This window comes from Mesoplodon densirostris, chromosome 2 (genome assembly GCF_025265405.1).
Source record: "Mesoplodon densirostris isolate mMesDen1 chromosome 2, mMesDen1 primary haplotype, whole genome shotgun sequence".
NCBI classification, from domain to species: domain Eukaryota; kingdom Metazoa; phylum Chordata; class Mammalia; order Artiodactyla; family Ziphiidae; genus Mesoplodon; species Mesoplodon densirostris.
Genome location: NC_082662.1, coordinates 153050775 through 153072234, shown reverse-complemented (window position 1 = coordinate 153072234; position 21460 = coordinate 153050775). Strand labels below are relative to the sequence as shown.

At 43.8% G+C, this 21460-nt stretch overlaps 1 protein-coding gene and 1 long non-coding RNA gene across 5 annotated transcripts in view; one reads left to right on the top strand and one right to left on the bottom strand.

Moving 5' to 3' along the window:
• Positions 1-17307, top strand: part of LOC132484534 (uncharacterized) — a 33303-nt gene extending 15996 nt beyond the window's left edge. Inside the window, exon 3 of the long non-coding RNA XR_009531214.1 lies at positions 16360-17307. This is a non-coding gene — a long non-coding RNA (uncharacterized LOC132484534). The remainder of the gene's footprint in view (positions 1-16359) is intronic.
• Positions 1398-19538, bottom strand: RNASEL (ribonuclease L). Of its 4 annotated transcripts, XR_009531213.1 has the most exons (8): positions 19448-19538; positions 15312-16976; positions 10758-10843; positions 9285-9490; positions 8362-8494; positions 4281-4411; positions 4105-4199; positions 3547-3630 (listed from the first exon to the last, which is right to left on the bottom strand). XR_009531213.1 is itself a non-coding variant. In XM_060091165.1 (7 exons), exons 2-7 carry the CDS (start codon positions 16786-16788, stop codon positions 3504-3506), a joined length of 2160 nt encoding a protein of 719 aa, XP_059947148.1. In that variant the 5' UTR covers positions 16789-16976; positions 19448-19538; the 3' UTR covers positions 1398-3503. The 4 variants fall into 4 exon arrangements, 3 of the variants coding, with proteins under 3 accessions (XP_059947148.1, XP_059947149.1, XP_059947150.1); XM_060091165.1 differs by lacking the exon at positions 4105-4199 and having other exon boundaries at positions 1398-3630; XM_060091166.1 differs by lacking the exon at positions 3547-3630 and having other exon boundaries at positions 4036-4199.
• Positions 19539-21460: the final 1922 nt, after the last annotated feature.

Sequence of the window (21460 nt, the reverse complement as noted above, 5' to 3'; positions counted from 1 at the left end):
TTTCAAGATCACTTTGTGGAGAAAAGATTGTTGGGGCATGAGGATGCAAGCACAATAGTCAGTTACAAGGCTCATGCTTCAGTACAAATGAGAAATGATGGTAGTTTGAGCACAGCAGACACAAAAGTTTGTGAACAGATTTAGAATTTATTTTGGTGAGAGAACCAACTGCACTTATTAATAGATTGGATGTAGGGCGTATGGGAAAAAAGAAGCAAACAAGACTGATAATTTGTAGGCAATTATGTGGATAAATTTCAGAACATGGATATCATCTGTCTATTTATGATGATACTCGTCATGGCACTTGAAAAGATCATCCATGGAGAAAAGAGGAAAAGTGAATTGCTTGAGGATTAGTTCGGGGGCACTCAGTGTTTAGGGGTTGAGCAGAGAAGGAGCTGGCAAAGGACACTGTGGAGGAGCAACCACTGGGGAGGAAAAGCAGGTAAGTGTGGTGCTGCAGGTGCTAAAGAAGACAGGTGCAAGAGCAAAAGAGTAGTCAGCTGAATCAACTGTGGTGTGAGGTTGATGAAGACAGAGAAGGACCATTGGATTTGGTTGCTATGAAGGCCGTGGGTAACCTTGACCTCCTAGGCTTTAATAGGAAGGAATGGATGAAAGCCCCGATACACACGCTCACAAAGACCATCCAGCCTACCTGAACTCCCTATCTTTGGCTCTCCAGAAAAACCACACCCTTTGGACTTGCAGACCTGGGTTTGCACCCTGGCTCTTCCACTTACTACCCATATGAACTTGGGCAACTTAGCAATCCTTTCTGAGCGTTAGTTGCCTCTTCTGTAAAATGGGAATAATTACATCTTATGGTGTTGTCATGTTTGTTATGGGATGTCATATATAAAAGCATTAGGCTCTGGAAAGCAGTAGGTGCTCAAGAGGTGGTAACTATTATTCTTACCATAATTTTCTCTCCTATGTTGCTTGTTCAGTGCATTCTAGGCAGGCAAGCTCCCCTCGTCTCTGTGTAACTGGCACTTCTGCTTGACAAGCCCAAGCACAGAATCACTTTGCCTAACACAGTACCTAACGTGAACTACAAGCTCAATTAAATGTTTGTGATAATGGCAACTGAATAAGAAATATTTGCAGCATGTCCACAGAAACCCTTAGAGGATTAAAGCAGAGAGTACAGTGATCAGACCCTTCCTTTTCTACAAGGACCCCCAAGGTGCGTATTGTTCCCGAATTAATGGAGGGCTGAAATTAGGCTCCTTTTCCCATTATTAAAGAGCAGGATGCCTTTCTTAAAACTTACCCAGGAATTAATCACTGAGCATTTTCTATTGTTGATATCACTACTCTCTAAAGTAGAAATGTCACTCAGAGAAAATCAGACATTCAGATAATTCAAAGTTTTATTGAGTATGCTTTACAAATGGGCATTTGATTGTCATATCCAAGTACTCACTACAAATCAGAAAAACAAATCTTACTTTTAAAACTTAAAGCAACCTTGCTGCTCCTAAAACCTTAAAGAAAAGTCTTAAGTTTGTTTCTTCCAGTACTTGTTAATTTCATTCAGTGACACCCTTTTTAGACCACCTCCTTTTTAAATTCTATTTATTTATTTATTTTTGGCCATGCCCTGTGGCATATGGTATCTTAGTCCCCAACCAGGGATCGAACCCGCACCCCCTGCGCTGGAAGTGCAGAGCCTTAACCACAGGACCACCAGGGAAGTCGAGACCATCTCCTTTTCAGAAAGAACCTAAGATACTGTTTTTTCTCCCAGCTCCTCTCATTACAAAGCTTCATCTTCACCACCACAGTGAGGATAACTGGAAAGGACATCAGACTTCATACCAGAAAATCTTTTCAAATTCAGACAGTGACTCTTCCTATGCATTAGAGTAAATCAACACGTCTCTAACCTTGGTTTCCTCATCTGCAAAATGAGGATCACAACACTTATCTTACAGGATTATTTTGAAAACTAAAGAAGTAAAATATGCAGGTATAATTTATAAGTTATAAAACACCATCAAAATGTGTCCTAGCATTATTACTCATGTATGAAGATGGATCATTCATTTTTCAATGAATATTTATTGGCCATTACCATGTGGCAGACATTTTGCTAAGCTGTACGATACACATCAAAAAAATATATATATCATTGGTCCTAAGGAGCCAATTATATATGTATATCATTCCAGTGGGGAAGAATTATGCTCTGGGTGGAGAGAAACATGCTCTGGTGTGGCCATGGGTGCTAGGGAGCCAGAGAGGACACTCAGACAGGGGTGTGGAAAGTGAGGGCATTCAGAGGACTTCCTGAGGGAGTGAAACTGGACCTGTCTCACTGCAGATCCAAAAGCAAGACATCAAACTCGAGTCACGCCTCTGTGAGGTGAGCCACAGAATCCACAGTTCTGGGCTCCCAGCCAGTTCAAAGGTAACACAGCCCACTAAGGCAGAATTTCTCAACCTCAGTGTCACTGATAATTCTGTTCTTCTGGATAATTCTGTGTTTCGGGGGTGCTATCCTGTGCATATCATAGAATGTTCAGCAGCATCCCTGACCTCTATCTACTAGATGCCAGTACAACCCCCTACCCTCAGCGTTGATGGACATTTTAACTGCCAGATGGTCCCTGAAGGGCAAGATTGCCTACAGTTGAGAAATACAGCCTTAACATAATAGAAAACCAACACAGGTGATTCTAGAAGGAATGCATTTCATACCGTCGGTGCTTAGACTTATACTAGTTAGTGCTCAACAAATATTGAATGAATGAATGAGCCACCCAGAGCCCATTTGACCTTTTGGATCTCATGTAGAAGAGCTCTGAGCTAGTAATTAAGTTCTAAGGTGCCGAGTGAGAGGTAACAGTCACACCACGTCCATTTATACTGCGCTCTGTGCAAGTAGTATAATCTGGGGCAAGTAGTTCAATTTCCCTGAGTCTCTCAGGCTCTTCAGTTCCTAAAAGGGGATATTAATCTTATCTTGCAAGGTTGTTGGGAGAATTACATGAGATAATTGATGAAAACATAAAGCATTAGAGGTTTAGGAACTCACTCCTTTGGTGCAGTTGACAAGAGGAATCTTAGCAGGATGCTCTCCCAGCTCCTGCCACTAAGCTTTACCCTTAAAAAGGACTAGAGTAGTTTGAGCATATGCTTTTTTTGTTGTAAACGTGGAGAATGCTGAGCACGGCACCAGGAACTGACACATCAGCTATCCAATTCATTGCTCACAAGCAACCAGGTTAGTCAAGAGGCCCAGGGAATTCCCTGGTGGTCCAGTGGTTAGGACTCCGTGCTTCCACTACAGGGGGCATGGCTTCAGTCCCTGGTCGGGGAACTAAGATCCCACACGCCACATGGTGTGGCCAAAAAAAAAAAAAATGTCAAGAGGCTCAAAGAGTTGTGACTCGCCCAGGATTCCACAGCAAAAAAGTACTTCCCTGAATTCAAAAGGCACTAGGGCTGGCCAGCCTGCTCACCACCACCACCTCCATCACACCTAGGCTTATTTAGATGTGAGGTTTTGGAAAATGCTTTGTGTATTCTGTGTTCTGTAGTTTCCTATAGACATACATGACCAGATCGGGAAATTTCTCCTGAAGATACTGGGAAGGTTCTCCAATTCTTGACTGCATCCTGAAATGAAACATAAATATTTTGATATGCTTGCCCCAAACTCTGCATCCCCCCTTTATAGCATATGGCCCTGGAAATCTTTTTTTGCTCCCCTGGTTTCTATAGCAGAATAAATGAGGACTTTGGAATCTGACAGAGCAAGATTCATCTCCTGACTCTTCAACTAATGGACTAAACTTTGGCAGCTTAAGTTTTATGAACCTCAGTTTTATTATCCATAAAATGTACATAATACAATCCCACAATCCCTTATCTATAATGCTGAAATCCAAAAAAGCCCTCAAAACTGCAAGTTTTTTGTGAGTTTACAGCTAAGAATTTTGGTAGCAAAAGCTAATTGGATTAACATGGGGCTACTCTTCTAATGCTACATTCACTTTACCCAGCCACGCAGTCCCCTGTGTTTCTTCACACAAGAATTGCTAGCCTACTGTTCAAGGGGCCTCAGCAAAAATTGAAAAGGAAGAGGAGAACCTGCAGGGCATGTCCAGTGTTGACTGTAAGACCCTTGTGATGGCCCTTTTCCAAACAGGAGGAATGACTTTCATCAAAATAAATTTTCTTCTTTCCTTCAAATAGCAGATATAAATTTAGAACTGGAATTTTTAAATTATTCTCATCCCATACATGACTTCTCATACATGACTTACTTTTTATTCCTTTTGTCATAAATGTGCTCTCCCAAATTCCGGATGAACCTCAGCAGGTCACCCACAGTGTCCTGATAAACATTGCCATTTTTACAAGACTTATTCATTGTTTTCATCACAAATTTGTCAATCTAAAAAAAAATTACACAAAATAAATCCTGAATGTTAATACAAAAAGGCAGGATACAAATTTGAATATATGTCAAAATTTCCACTAATAAATAAAGCAAATTAATACAAAGAATGGAAGTAAGCACCATACACCACAGCACTAACTGTAGTTGTGTTTGGATGTGGAATTATAAATAACTTTAAATTCGTGTATCTATTTTCCAAGAGAATTGTTTTCATAGAAATTAACTACATTAAAACATGGTTTAGGAAATCGTTGGCTACTATACAAGGAAATTTGCTCACTATACTCTGCAGTAGCACTATCCTTGTGGCCACCCTTCCAAATTCATACTTGATTACATCTCCTTCAAGAGGGTTGTCCTGACTGAAACCAGGCGTTGCAGCCATTGCCATAGTGAGTGTGGTTGTTCTTTGTTTTCTTTTGTTTGTAATTATGTTTCCAAAGGTTACATGTTTCTCCTTGTCCCTAGGGTGTCCCAGGGAAGCTGCTCTCATATTAATAATGCCTTCCTGGGCTTCCCTGGTGGCGCAGTGGTTGAGAGTCCGCCTGCCGATGCAGGGGACATGGGTTCATGCCCCGGTCTGGGAAGATCCCACATGCCGCGGAGCGGCTGGGCCCGTGAGCCGTGGCCACTGAGCCTGCGCGTCCGGAGCCTGTGCTCCGCAACGGGAGAGGCCACAACAGTGAGAGGCCCGCGTACCACAAAAATAAATAAATAAAAATAATAATGCCTTCCTCTTGTAGATGGCTCTGATAGGTAGAAAGAGTCTGGAGTAAGAGAATAAGATGCAACAACCATGAAGCCAGAGGGTCCCTTAGGAAGAGTAACTGGTGACTAGAAGCCTGCCTGGGGGTACTATATGTGGAGCACATGTGAGAAATGCTGAGCATGTATGTGTGCGAGGAGAGGCAGCCATATGAAGAAGGTGGAGTCCACACTGGAAAACTGGTTGCACGCCCAGGAAAATGGGCAAGTCACCAAAATCAACAGGACAACAAAGCTGAAAATGAAAACGAAAAGATAAGACTTGAAGTCAATCAAAATTCAACATATGTCAATGAAGTTTAAGGGAAAGAACCAATGAACTGAGAGACAAAAGAACAGAATTCTCTTCCCAGCTGTGCCAACCTCTGGCTTTCCAGCCCTGAGTATTTGGGGTTCCACCTCTGAGCCTCAACTTCCTTGGCAATTAAATGATTTGGTGGACTTGACGGCATCATAACATTGTGCAGTGAGCCACTTTAGTGCGTGGCCTTTTTTTCCCCCATTTTTTAATTGAAGTATAGTTGATTTACAATGTTGTAATTTCTGGTACAGCAAAGTGATTCAGTTATACATATATATACATATTCTTTTTCACATCCTTTTCCATTATGGTTTATTAGAGGGTATTGAATATAGTTCCCTGTGCTATGCAGTAGGATCTTGTTGATTAAATACGTTTTTATATTTTTATTTTTAACCACTTTTAAATGTTTCTCTAGGGGAATTGGCACATTTAATATTTGGTCTCATTTGTATTATCTTTTTTTCTGTATCTCTATTTTCCTATTCGCTTTTCAATTCTGTACCTTCTATTACAGTAGATTGGGTATCCTTTTTGTCATTTGAAGTACAATCAGAATAAAATCTTACGTAAATTATCTGAGGATAAAAAAGTAGTTCTACCATTATTTTTCATGTTTATAAATAAAACTGAGGCTCCTTTCTCTGAATGATAGAGTCTTGCGTCTTTGGGTTCAGCCCCATTTTCTCCAACCCCCTTGTCTCCCAGGTTCCTCGTTGTTGTATCTTGTTCTCTGGAAACACTTTTTAAAATTACATTTTTGCACCTTAGAACCTGCCTGTATCATCACATCTGATGACTGATAATGTTCCATCACCTCCATAACCTTTATCTCTCTAGTGATATTTAGCACTTTTCTTTATTTGTACTTTCCTCTTCATTTCAATTCTGTCCTTCCTTCTTATGCCTCTGGACCTTTGGGCTTTGATTGATAATTTACCCAACACCACTGCATTTTCTCAAACCTTGCTTCTGCTTGCAAACAGAAAGTAAAGGCCAGATAATTAACCTTCAAGAGAACGACTTTCCTATATGGTCTGAAAATAATGCTCCATTTAACACTGAGTGGAGAGTGAGAAAAGAAGGGAAACAATAGCTTTCATCACCTGCTTCTTCTGTGCTTTGTGCTCTATTCTCTTATTTCTACTTTTGCAACCACTTTTATTAGCACTTCAGTCTTGAGGTTGGATTTCTCCTTTCTGTTGCCTGTAGTACTGTTTCTCTGTCTCAGACATTAAAAAGAAAAAGAAAAAGAAAATGACAATCTCTATCAGCTACAGGTTAGCACATGGCCTTTAAGCCAGAGTGCCCAGCTTCAAATCCTGCTGCACCCTTTACTGATTCTGTGCCTTTGAAACAAATCACTTGTCTGTGCCTCAGTTTGCCCACCTGCAAGATGGAGCTAATTGCCTCAGAGGCTGTTGTAAAGATTAACTGTGGTTACTCATGGAAAGTCCTGAGAACTACAGCTGCCATATAGTTAGCACTATGTGATCGTTAGCTATTACTATCATCTGCTCTTGTTTCAAATGTCTTTGTTTCTACAAGTTTAATTTTTAGCTGAACTTTTATAGACATTCATTTAGCAAAGAGTCATGGCACACCTACTCCATGCCAAGAATACAATGACAGACAAGACAACAGATGGTCTCTGCCTTCGTGGAACTTACCGTGTAGCAAGAAAGAGAGACGTTAAGCCAGCAATTATGAGTGTGATATGTGGTCTAGAGGCAAGCAAGGGAAGGAAAGCAAAATGAGACGCAGAAATGAAGAGGTTTGGAAGAAGCAAGAGTCCTACATCAGGCTTAAGATACAGAAGCTGCTGGTCTCACTCAAAGACTTGAGAGTTATGGATTTTCCCATAATGCTTTGCCCATGTCTCTGGGGTACCCAGCATGTATCCCACAGCCATCATTCTGTGGGTCTCTCCGCCCCACATGGATGCTGTACTCTGTTTTGTATATCTCTGACCTTGCACGGGCCTAACACATACTGGTACTTGATAGATGTCTGCTCATTAATAATAACGAAAGTTCTGATAATACTGACTAGACTGAAATGGTGATTAATTTTTATGTTCCACTATATTGAGCGGACCTTCTCTGGAAGAGGAGGAATTTGAAAGATCATCTTTTTTTTTTTTTTTTTTTTCATTTTCTGTTCTCTCATACAGAAAATAGGTGCGTATATGGATGCTCAGGCTGGGCTATTCATGGACAGCAGAGGCAGCCAGTCTCCCTGGATGGAAATGCCCCATGGGGGAGTACCTCCTTTGGGCTAAACTCTATTTAATCAGCTGCTCTTGTCACAGTGGAAATAGAATTATTAGTCAAACCTCGCTCAGAAAACAAGGCTTGAGAGAAAGAGTCACAGAAAAGAAAAAGGCTCTTGGGCTGTGACAAGGCCATCCTAAAGAGGAGCCTGGATGAGTCTCTCAGGAGGGTCTGGCCTGGTGCAGAGACTCAAAAGGGCAGAGGGGACCTGGGATGGGAGGAGGGAAAGGAAAATCCCCTTTCTCACCACTTGGTTGGGCCAGGCCCATAGTATAAAAAAGTTAGGGGGCCTCCCTGGTGGCGCAAGTGGTTGAGAGTCCGCCTGCCGATGCAGGGGATACGGGTTCGTGCCCCGGTCTGGGAGGATCCCATATGCCGCGGAGCGGCTGGGCCCGTGGGCCATGGCCGCTGAGCCTGCGCGTCCGGAGCCTGCGCGTCCGGAGCCTGTGCTCCGCAACGGGGGAGGCCACAACAGTGAGAGGCCCGCATACCGCAAAAAAAAAAAAAAAAAAAAAAAAAAAAAAAAAAGTTAGGGAAACCAACGTAACACATGACACAGATTCTTATTCCTGGAATAACTCCCAGACCGTAGGAGTTGTTCACACCTTAGTTGTCCACTGGGCAAAACTTGTGGAAAGTTCAGATGTTTGGGGTTGCAGACGCTGGAGGATCCTGCCATTAGCATTTCTCGTTTTGATGTCAGATTCATTTCCCACGTTCCTAAGGGTCCTGTAGCGGCTGAGAATGATAGAATCATCACGGTTGTTCCATCCTTCCCACTCTTTACAGAACTATTAGATTTTGGCTTTTGATAAGAGTAGTAAAAGCATGTCTCTAAAATCTGCATAAGGGGAGAGCTCTCTCTCTGTTTTCCCTCATCCTTTTTCTATTTTTCAATGAAGAAAACCAGATCCAGAGACGTTAAGTCACTGCTCCAATGACAGCCAGCCAGGAAATGCCAAGCTGAGAGAAAAGCCTGGGTCTGCTGATTCCCAGCCTGTCTCCTGCCCACCTCACCATGATGGTTAATTTTATGTGTTAATTTCACTGACCACACAGGGCCCAGATTAAATATTATTCTGGGTGTGTCTGTGAGGATGTTTCCGAGGAGATTAGCATTTGAACCAGTGGACTCAGTAAAGTAGACGGCCCTCCCCAATGTAAGTGGGCATCATCGAATCTATGGAGGGCCTGAATAGAACGAAAGGGGAAATTCGCCCCTCTCTGCCTGGTTGCTTCAGCTGGGACATGGCTCTTCTCTTGCCCTCAGCTCTCCTAGTTCTCAGGCCTTCAGACCCTTACTGGAATCTACATCTTCAGCTCCCCTGGTTCCCAGACCTTTGGATTCAGATTAAATTACACCATTGGCTTTCCTGGGTCACCAGCTTGAAGATGGCAAATAGTGGAACTTCTCAGCCCCAATATTGCATGAGGCATTTCCTTATTTTGTATATATATAAAGAGCCCTGACTAATACACTCACTGTCTCTGTCCTGGAGGCCTGTAATATACACTCAGTTTTCCTTACCTCGCCCAACTCCAAAAGAAAGGATGACCCAGCAGGCCACTCAGATGGGCCTTCACATTGTCCCCAGGGAAGAACAGGTGATGAATGAGGTCCCGAGTTTCCTCATCTGGAGAACGTTGAATCAACTCTTCAGTTCTTAGATCCTTCAGCCTCTCAAAAGGAATGTCTCCCTGCTTTACCACATACAGGACCAGCCGTCCCAGGGCCTACACAAAAGCCATAAATCAAGCCAAAAGTGCTTATGAATTATCACTCTATTTGGGGAACTTTGGAGGGTGTGGCGCAGGCTATGAGCAAATGGAAAACGGGTAGAATCTCTAGGAGATTCCACAGCCTGGTCAGGGAGAGAAGGCATGGGCTTGTGCATAGAGAACTCTTCAAGGTAGTATAGTTTAGTATACTACCTCTTCAAGGTAGTATAGTTTATAGGTTTAGGTTTATAAGGAACAAAAGATAATCCCAGGCCAGAGTTGTCAGGGTAGACTGCTTAGAGGAAGAGGAATTTGAGCTAGACTTCAAAGTACGGATAGAATTTAGATAAACAGGGGAAAGGGAGAAGGTTTTAAACAAGGGGGATGCTCAGAGTCTGGCTGGGAACTGGGACTTTGGGTCAGGCCTATGTCAGGCCACAGATAAAGGAGCCAGACCAGGTCCCGCAGAATAGAGTGAAGGCCCCAGGAGTCAGAGCACAGCAGGGAGGAAGGACCAGGAAGGAGGCCAGCATAGAAACTGCACTGGGAAGGACACCAGTCAGGGAAGGAGCTAAAATCTGGAGCCACTGAACCAGAAAGGCCAGGCGTGGATGGAGAGTTCTTGTCTATTGGGTTGGAAGTTCAGCACCCTGGAGAACTCCAGGCGAGAGCTGCCCTGACAAGCTCAGAATCTATCTGGGAGCTGTGGTCTGCAGAGGCTACGTCTCTGTTCTGTCTCCTCTCTGGAGAAACAGTTCTTTCAGGATCTTAACCTTTGGGGCTAAATTTAGTCTCTTTCGAGTTGCGGATCGATCCCATCCCTCCGCTGTGCTTCAGAGGGCCTTAGTCGCTGGCCCTCCTAGGAGTTTGGCACACGTGTTTGAATAGAGTGGGAAAAGAAATCTTTTGATGGTTAATTTTATGTGTTAATTACTTTGTCTTTAGGCAGAAAATACCTCCTACAGGAATTGTGGAATTATTTTGGAGAAAATCTCCTGGCGGTAATTCTGGAAGAAGTGTGGCATGCTCAGTGTATTTACTATTCAGCCTGTGGGGTCAGAGAGAGATCTAAAGAGATAGAGAAAGGGGCCACGGCGATGGCCAACCCCACACCCACTTGGCTGTCTGCAAGGGAGTAAAGGCAATGAGTACCAGGGAAATGCCTTGAAATGTCTTTCCTTCTGGTTGAAATAGGAACATCCTCTAACTGGCCACAGGGAGTAAGGTAATGAACAAAGAAGGAAGCAGAAAGATGGAAAAATAAATTGTTTGTAGAAATTACCTCTAGATCTCTCTCAATTTCCTGTGGATCTCCAGTCCACTTGATGCATTTATCGAAATCTGCCAGCCAAGCACCATTCTTGGAATCTAAGGGATAGTTTGTAGAGATGCATTGAAAATCCTCATTCTCCATGCTGTAATTAATTGAAATAAGTCTGGAACACAATGTACAATCTATCATCTCTGAGGAAGACAATGATAAGCTCATATCTGCTTTGTTGTTTGCTTCTCAAAACACCGTCATGTGCACTGTGTCGTTTGATCTCTTAGGTATCTGCCAAGAGCTGGACTTACATTTTATTTGTTCCAAGCCAAGGGGTAGGGAAGCATGAGGATAAGAATAACCAGCTCCCCAGTCATGCAACTCCTGGGGTCAAAAAGCACAGATTTGTAAAGAAGCTGCTGGCAGGAGTTAAGGTTACATCCTATAGCTAAAGAACAACTAAACAACAAGGATGCAAATCCAAGACCACCTTAAGCATAGCATTCCACCAAATCAAGCCCACTAGTTACTGCCCACTAAGACGTTGTAATCTGTTACCACGAATAAGCCATGTGCTTGTAATGAGTCACTGCCTCCTTGCCCCCTTGAGAATCTTCCTCCCTTAAAGGAAGCCACTAAGTCTTCAGAAAGAGGGCTGCATGGATGAGAGAGGTCAGGAACAAAATGAAAGGTGGGTGAGTCAGTAATTTGTCCTCGAAGAGGTGCCTTAAAGGAGTCTGAGAGGAAGGCTGGGTAACCCCACATAGGATGATGGCCAGTACAAGTGTGCTTCTCAAACTCCTTTCATTATGAACTTAGACATCAGAGTTGTGAGGAAACTCAGAGTCTAACAAAAAGGAACCCATTAAATCATTCAACAAATGTTTAGTGAGGGGAAAAAAAATGATGGTGAGGAAGGAGAACACAGTCCTGGCCCTACAGAGTTTAGAGTCTCTGGGCAAGGAGACCAATACTAAAGGAGGGTAAACATTAAATTAATTGCAATTTTGACAATGCTAGCCCAAAGTGCAGGATGCCCTAAAAGTGTATCACAAGAAGAGCTACATGGCTGGGCGGGGGTGGGGGTGGGGTGCAGGGACGGTGGAGAAGTTTTCCTTAAGGAAGAGATGCCTAGGGAATCCCCTGCTGGTTCAGTGGTTAGGACTCCGAACTTCCACTGCAGGGGGCATGGGATCAATCTCTAGTTGAGGAAATAAGATCCCACATGCTGCATGGTGCAGCCAAAAAAAAAAAAAAAAAAAAAAAAAGGAAGAGACGCCTAGACAGAAGAGATCAGAAAGTAGAATTTGGGTAGGTGAGTGGAATGGGGAACAGAAGGAAGAGAGAATTCCAGATAGGAATGCGTGGAGAATTCCACTCTGGCAGAAGGAAGGCCCAAGTGTGCACTTGGGGAGGAGGGACAGAGTCAGAAAGTTGCTTGTGATGAGGTTGAAGGGGCAGATGGGGTGCAGATCATAACCACAGACCCCTTTCAATTATTTGAAGTGATAAATTCCCTTCACTTATTTAAGCCACTTGGAGTCGAGTTTTCTGCTACTGAAATTTGAAAGTACCTAATGGAATACCTCACATCTCTTCTAACATTTGATTTGTTTATTACACGCCCCAATTTTTTATTTTTAGTTTCAACAGACATTGTTCAAGTGCTATAAAAAGTTTTAATGCAGGCTTCCCTGGTGGCGCAGTGGTTGAGAGTCCGCCTGCCGACGCAGGGGACACAGGTTCGTGCCCCGGTCCGGGAAGATCCCACATGCCGCGGCGCGGCTGGGCCCGTGAGCCATGACCGCTGAGCCTGCGCGTCTGGAGCCTGTGCTCCGCAACGGGAGAGGCCACAACAGTGAGAGGCCCGCGTACCGCAAAAAAAAAAAAAAAAAAAAGTTTTAATACTTACGCTCAGTTTCTGTACTACAGTGTAGAGAGGGAATTTGGCCCTGCTGACACCTGATTTGGCGCCAGTGGAACTGGTTTCATACTTCTGGCCTCCAGAACTGCGGGAGATTAAATTCCTGTTGTTTTAAGCCACCAGGTTTGTGACAATTTCTTTTAACAGCCATGGAAACTTACACATTTGGTTAGCTATGTTTCTTTGGGTGTAAGTTCTTCTGTTTCATGCCTCTCTTTCACAGTATTGGCACCTCTCCAATATCTTAAGTGATTTTCGACTGTAAGCCTTACTTTGCGGTTGGGACTCCCTGACGTCCTGCGAGTTGCTTCTGTTAACGCCACCCAATATAGTGGAGGGATGGAAGCAGTCGTCAGAGCTTCTGCTTTGCGTTTTATTCAGTGAAGCTCTGGGATAAACAGGACATGCCACTTAGTAGCTGCTTTGGCAGAAATCTTGCATGTTTGACTGCTCTTTGTTTCTCTTGATATCACCAATGACCCAGTGTCTCAAGCAGTCCCCCTGTCTGCAGAAGAAAGGTCTGTCATAGATGCTTGGTCCCTGGGGAAGAGGGGAAGCCCAGGGTTTGATCTTCCTAGTGTCGACTGATGCAGCAATCTGCCTGCTAGCTGGTCCTTGGTCCTCTCCTGCTTCTGGCTTCCATCACTTTGGAGTGGCACTTTTCTACACTGTTCCTACATTCATGAGTGATGTTTCTCTGTGGCTTCTTGCATTTGTCCTGGGCTCCTGTATTATTCCTCAATCGCATCCTATCTATGTTTAGTCTCTGCATGATTCTTCAAGGATTTTGTCCTCTAGGAATTCTTTTTTTAATGTTGATCTCAGTTATGAATTCATCTAAACATCTTTTCCCATCATTTGAGGGATTTAATACAGGGAAGAGTCTGCAGTATGTGCTAGGTTCGCCACCTTGAGGCAGAAGTATAATCGGTTCTCTACTGTTCAAGCTTAAGAATGGAAGAAGTGGTGCTAGAAATTTCAAAGACTAGGTAGTCACAAATTATTTTTCTTTAGAACGTGATGTGTGACCCTCTTGCATCAAGATCAGCAGGTAAACTTGGGAAGGACCTTACCTTTGGCTGAACCTCAAAGACTCTTCCTTACTGGGTAGAGTTGCACATATTTCTGGCCCTTGTCAGTCTCCCCAGCGAAGCTGCTTAAATCCAGGAAGCAGTGCCACAAGCACCTGTCCTCAAACTAAAACCAGATCTTACATCTACCTATTTCTCTCTTCCAGGACCTTGAGTACTGTTCTCTGACTCTCAGTACCCACATCTTCTTTTTACCCTGGTCCCTTACACCAAGCTTAAATGTCAGTGCATATCTGTAGGTTAGGTATCTGCTTCTGCTTAGCCCTCTAGACAAGTACCTGGCCTTTGTTGGGCACCTACAATGTACAGATGACTTGTCCGTTTGACATACTGCACTTAGACCTCATAACAACCTTATGAAGGAGGTATTATCAGTCTCAAGTGAGGAAACCAATGCTCACAGAATTAAGTGACTTGCTTGAGGTTACAAAGTGGTGGGACAAGGCTGCAAGGCTCCTTAAATATGGCTGAAGCCAAGGCTCTTTTTACTGTATCACCTTGTCCCCTGGGACTTTACACTCAGCTCTGCTTGTTTTTTCTTTTTTTTTTTTTTTAAGTTTTGAATTTTATTTTATTTATTTATTTTTCATACAGCAGGTTCTTATTAGTTATCTATTTTATACATATTAGTGTATATATGTCAATCCCAGTCTCCCAATTCATCTCACCGCCCCTCCCCACTTTCCCCGCCTTGGGGTCCATACATTTGTTCCCTACTCTGCTTCGTTTTTTTTTGTTTTTTTGTTTGTTTATTTGGCTGCGTTGGGTCTTCGTTGCTGTGCAGGTTTTCTCTAGTTGCAGTGAGCAGGGGCTACTCTTCATTGCAGTGTGCAGGCTTCTCATTGCGGTGGCTTCTTTTGTTGTGGAGCATGGGCTCTAGGTGCGTAGTTGTGGCTCGCGGGCTCAGTAGTTGTGGCTCGCGGGCTCAGTAGTTGTGGCACACAGGATTAGTTACTCTGCGGCATGTGGGATCTTCCCAGACCAGGGCTCGAACCCGTGTCCCCTGCATTGGCAGGCGGATTCTTAACCACTGCGCCACCAGGGAAGCCCTCAGCTCTGCTTGTATCCTTGAACGTTGCTTTAGTTTATTTGGTTTTGGCTTGCAGCAGTGGACACTGACTTGTTCGGCCTGCTTGCAGTATGTTTCACTGTGTCACATCTTAACCTGGATCCCAATTTTAACCTCAGTTTTGCAATTAAGTTTCACTGTAACTGCCACCTTCTCTGAAGGAACACCCTTTCTAGGTTCCCTGACTTGCAGACTACTCCAAGAATTCAAACTTCTGGAGCTGGCTCCATCCAAGACCTACCTTCATATTTGTATTTGCCAAGGGCAATATAAGGTTAGCCTGCTATTCCATTGGCATCCTCGACCTCCACGTGGAATACGAGTTATACCTGGTAGCAGGAGAGGTTGCACTGTAACTGTGGATTTGTTACATTAATCCTCAAACTGAACAACCCACACTGACTCTAGTTATTCCCTGTTCTGCCATGAAAATCCTTTCCTCTCGTAACTAAAGACCCCACGTTTCTAAGAGAACACTGGGGACTTACCTATTAACATGTTTTGTGGCTGCAGATCCTGGTGAGTGTATCCAGACAGGTGTAGTTCCTCAACAGCCTTAAATAGAGATGAGAGGACATTTCGAGCAAACTCATCTTCCTTGTTTTGCACAGCCTCCCCTCTGTGGTCGGCCAAGTGCTTCTCCAGTGTGTGTTCACACAGGGCGAGGCACACGTACAGAGAGCCCTTGTAGTTCTCACTGCCATAGAATGTCACCACATTACTGTTGGTTCGGTTGCTCTGCAACAAGGAGACTTCATTTTGTCCACGTGTGCTGCCTTCATAGAATAGCTTCACAGCTACCTCTTGGTCTTCATAGAACCCCAGGTAGATGCCCCCTTCAGAAGTGTCAGCAATTTTATATTCTTCATCCATAAAGATCTTAAGTTTACCAATCATAGGGCGGTATATCCTGTGGAGATGTTTCAGGGCTTCCCCCCAACGTGAGCTCTGCGGCTTCCAGTCTTGAGCAGGAGGGTGAAAATCTTCTATGGCTCCATGCTGGCAAAGAAACTTTGCCAGGTCATGGTCATAATTGCGCCTTGCTATGGCAAGAAGGTCTCCACAATCTGTTCTGGCTCCTTTGTGGCACAGCAACTGGGCGATTTCCTTCAGCTTGAGTTCGACAGCAAGATACAGTGCTGTTTTGCCCTCATTGTCTGTGTCATTGATCTCTATATGTTTTTGTTCCAGAAGCATCTGCACCAAACCCAGGTTCTTCTTTTCCACTGCCAGGATCAGGGGCGTCTTCCTTCCTTGCCCCCTCACACTGACATCAACCTTACAGTCCAGCAGAAGGCGAGTAATGGCCTTCACCTTCTCATCATCAGAGTTCATAAGAGCATAGGTCAAAGCATTTCTGCCCATATTGTCTCGGGCATTGACATCTGCCCCCATCTCGTGAAGGAGGATCCTCACGACATCTACATGCCCTTCTTCAGCAGCATCCATGAGAGCAGTGGCCCCTCCTTTCCTAATCTTCTCTTGATCCTGCTTTGTCTTTCGATGCAAATTCACCTTTGCTCCATTGTTATACAGGAACCTTAAGGCTTCGACTCTACCATACACAGAGGCTTCCATGAAAGCTGTGAAGCCATGAACATCACACTCGTTGACATCTGCTACTTTCGGAAGTAAAAGTTGGAGCACCTTCACATTTCCAGCGATGCCAGCAAGTATGAAGGGAGTGGCTCCATTCCTCTTCCGCAGACAAGGCTCAGCACCATGATTAAGCAGAAGATTCACAATGTCCTCGTTGCCACTTTGCACTGCATTATGCAAAGGTGACCAGCCCCATTCTTCATCCTGGAAATTGACATCAGCCCCTTTTTTTAGCAATTGCTGGATCCACTCAATGTCTTCCTTTTTAGTAGCTTTAATCAACAATTTATTGTCTTCCACTGAAGCCCTCCCATTAGTAGCGGGTGTGGGTCTTTCCTGAGGATTGTTAGGGCTCTTGGTCTCCATGATGGTAAATACCACTGGTTACAAATTTTTTGCCTTTTTTTCAAGAAAATGAAAAACTTATCTCCTTGGGATTTGATCAAAGAAACGTGGAACTCTTAGAAAATCCTGTCAGGGTCAATCAGAATTATCTGGCTACAGACCACCAGTAACAGGAAGGACAATACTCTTGAAGTCTTCTGACTTTCCACCTGGAGATGAGAGAGGAACTTTATAATTTTATAATAGTGAGAAAACATTTAGACTTCCCTGGTGGTGCAGTGGTTAAGAATCTGCCTGCCAATGCAGGGGACACGGGTTTGAGCCCTGGTCTGGGAAGATCCCACATGCCGTGGAGCAACTAAGCTCGTGAGCCACAACTACTGAGCCCATGTGCCACAACTACTGAAGCCCACGCACCTAGAGCCCATACTCCACAACAAGAGAAGCCACCACAATGAGAAGACTGTGCACCGCAACAAAAAGTAGCCCCTGCTCGCAGCAACTAGAGAAAGCCTGAACGCAGCAACGAAGACCCAATGCAGCCAAAAATAAATAAATTTATTAAAAAAAGAAAACATTTGAATTCGAGAAATTAATTTTACTAGCAACTTTTTCAAAATACATCTATTATAGAAATTTTAATTATAGAATATTAAAACATATATAAATTTTAAACAAGAAAATTATTACTTTATTCTCCCACTGCCCAGGAACAGGTATTGTTAATATTTTAGTATAGTTCTATAGATTTTTAAAAAAATATTTGGGCTCATGCTCTGTAAGTAACTTTGTATCCTGCCTCCTTTCATTTAATGCCTTATTATAAATAATGTCCTATGTTATTACAAGGGTTTTAAAACATTTTGATGGCTGTGCAATATGCCATCAGAGAGGTTTTTCAGTTCTCTACTATGGAGCAAATTTTTAAAATAACTTTTAAAACAGAGTTTCAAAATGATTATTTTTTTCACAATTCTAAATAATGTTGGAGCAAATTTAGCTTATTTTAGCTTGTTTTCTTATGATAGATCTTATAATAGGTTTCTTATGATAGATTTCAAAGAACTGAATGCCGAGACAAAGGCTATGATTGTTTTTAGGATTCTCAACCTATATTAATACATTTTTTTCCAATGCCATATAAACATACTCTTACTAGAAATAGATGGCCTTTTTAAAAAACCAGAACCCTCATTTAATAAGCAAATATGTGTTTTTCATCAGTTTGTGTTTCTGGTTGAACATGCTCAGCACAGTCCTGGTTCTTTGCACGTGTGCAGTCCTATTCAAACTAGTGTAGAGTATGGTTAAGAACTCAGACTCCCAACTCAGCAAGATCTAAGTTTGAGCCCCTGATCGTGTAATTCTAGACTCTTACTTCTTAATCGTGTAACCTTAGATTATTGAGTCTCAATTTTCTGTTCCCTCAAATGGGGGCAACAATAAATACAGTCCCCCATAAAAAGTGCATTGAAGTAGGGAGAGGGGGAAATATTAAGCCTTCAATAAATGGTAGAGCTAATTACGTTCGTTTATGAAAACAAAAGTTAACAAGTCCCAGTCTCCTCACCCATGTGCATATACACACTATACAAATAGGGAACCTGGGGGGTCAGTTTAATCCAACTGCCCTTGATCAGCTCTGAGCAATTTAGACCCAATTCAAATAGCAGATGGCAGCAAACTGTTACCTGAATATCTGCATAACTACGTCTGCTGCAAAATTCACAGAGCAACCATTTTTCAGCAATCTCACCCCTCCGACAGTGTCAAAGCCCCTACCTCAGAGGTCTAATCAAATGTGCAGCGGAAGCACAATCACCCGGTAATGAACTCTCTGGACCCAATGTTTGTGTAAACACTTCCGGTGACAGTGAGTGTGAGGCGTGCTGGAATAAAGGACCAGGGAAGGAAAGAAGCTCGAAGAAACCTGGAAGACTCGGGGTTTCTTCGAACTTCTTTCCTCCTCTGGTCTTTTATTTATTCCAGCCCACCTCCAACTGCTAACTTCAGTGTAATACAATCGTTTAAGAATACCACATCTTGGGGGCTTCCCTGGTGGCGCAGTGGTTGAGAGTCCGCCTGCAGATGCAAGGGACACGGGTTCGTGCCCCGGTCCGGGAGGATCCCGCGTGCCGCGGAGCGGCTGGGCCCGTGAGCCATGGCCATTGGGCCTGCACGTCCGGAGCCTGTGCTCCGCAATGGGAGAGGCCACAGCAGTGAGAGGCCCGTGTACAGCAAAAAAAAAAAAAAAAAAAAAAAAAAAAAAAAAAAGAATACCACATCTTGGACTCCTTTTGAGGAAATGCAAATAAAAATGACGATAATGATAATAAGAGAAACCTCAAGTAAAATATCAGAGTAGAAAATAAAAATAACCCGTCAAAAACACTTTAAGGGAAGAGTCCTGCTTTCAGTTTCATTTTCTCCACCTGACAAGACGCGCCTGATAAACGGAGATGACTTGCATAAATAATGTGTGGATTGTGACAGAACCCTGGGAATCTCAGGTGGGCTCAGGTCCAAAGGGCCCCCTGGGGCTGGCCAGCTGGCTCTGTGTGCTCTTTCCTCTCCTCCAGTTCTACACCCACTGTCATCTCCAGTCCCCAAAGCCCAAGGAATCCTTCAAAGAAAACAACTTCTCAAGCTTTCCCAGCTCTCCTCCTTCTGCCCACCTTACCTTCTAAACACAGACGCCTCCTCCTTGGTGATTTCTCTGGCAGCACTTAACCCTCAAACACTGTAACCAGCAAGAAAACAGTTCCGCCTGGGTCTGGAGCGTCTGGAGCGTCCCGCCCAGCTGGGCGGAGCCTAGAAAGGAGAGTGAAAGGAGGAGGGAGGGGACACTGACCACGCCTACGCTCGGCAGAGGTAGCCTGAGCTAGTAGCGCCTTTAAACCTCCTAGAGGAAAGTGGTGGCTCTTTTGGTTTTTAACCTTTTATTTTCTATTGGAGTATAGTTGATTAACAATGTGTTAATTTCAGGTGTACAGCAAAGGGATTCAGTTATACATATACATGTTTTTATTCGGTGGCTCTTAACTGATTGCTGAGGGCTGATTTGATGTCCAAGATCGTGCTGCTCAGCCTTCAGCCTTTCAGGTCACAGCTCCAACCTGACCACGTTGTTCCAAACCCCCTATCTTCTTGAGGGAAATGAATGGTAAATAAACATTTATTGAGCACCGACAGGGAGCCCGGCACTATGTTCATTGCTTCACAAGAGACTCGGACCCAGTCAACCCCTAACAATCCTGATGATGATGAAACTGAGGCTCCAGGAAGCTAGATCAGCCCCAGAGCCCAAGCTCCTTCACTCACCTGGGTGCTCTCAACTCACCGCCCTGAGGCAATGTGGCCTCCTGGAAAGGGCACAAGGCTGGCAGTCTTAAGACCTGGTCCTGCAGCCAGAGCTGTGGCTGTTTTGCTGAGTGACCACAGGCAAGTGGTTGAACAATGTTGGGCCTCATTCTCTCATGTTAATATGATTTTTAAGATTCCTTTCTGCTCTAGAAGTTCTGTTCCTGACCATTTTCCTAGCACTGAAGGCACGCTGTATACTGAAGGCTACAATGGGAAGTATTCCTGTCCTCAAAGAACAGCCAGTCTTGCTGGGAGGCAAACTTCCTAGAGGGTCATGAACAGCGAGCAAGGTGTGGTAACATGTTGGTCACCAGTGGCACGCCATCCAGACTCTCAACCTCTGTTACCCCTTACACCCCAGTGACTCCCAAGCCTCTCTCTCTAGCCCCAGCCTCTCTGCTGAACTTCAGACCCACAAATCTAGAACATGTCCCAAACAGAGATTCTCATCTCTCCCTAAATCTGCTCCTTTCCTTTTTCTCCATCCCCATGAATGGCACCACCTCCTGAATGCCACTCCTCATTCTCATCCCAATCCCAAGTCTCCTACTTTCATCTTCAAGGGGATGACTACCTCAGCCCTTACTATCGCTTACTGGAAGAAACTGATGGCTTGCTTCTCAGCCTCTAATCTAGTATTACCTGCTTCACTGACTTGCCATAATGTTCAGGACAAAGTTCAAAATCCTTAACCCATCATTCGTTCAATTAATATTTATTGAGCACTGACAATGTTGCCAGTGACTATTCTAAATGCCTGGCATACAGTGATTTATCACACAAGTGCCTCATGGGGGTCTTCCTGGAGCTTGCATCTTAGTAGGCAGAAATAGATCATAAGTAATTGAGAAATGCAATATGTAACATGATTTGAGGTCCTGATATGGTCCCTGACTGTCCTGATTCCTCATGGGCATCATCACTACTACCACCCAGTTCCCCATCACATCACACTGCTTCCCACCACCATGTCTCTGCACATGCTGCTTTTGCTACCTGAACTAATAATAATAATAATAAGAAGAATGATGATGGCAGCAAGCATTTATGTAGCTCTTTAGTATGCTCTAGGAACTGTTCTGAGCCCTTTATATATATATATATTAAATCATATAATCTAATCTTTATGAGGTAGGTACTGTTTTTTTAATATTTATTTATTTATTTTATTTATTTGGCTGCGCCAGGTCTTAGTTGCGGCATGTGGGATCTTCGTTGCCCCAAGTGGGCTCCTTTAGTTGCAGCATGTGAGATCTAGTTCCCTGCCAGGGATCGAACCTGTGTCCCCTTCATTGGGAGCTCGGAGTCTTAACCACTGGACCGCCAGGGA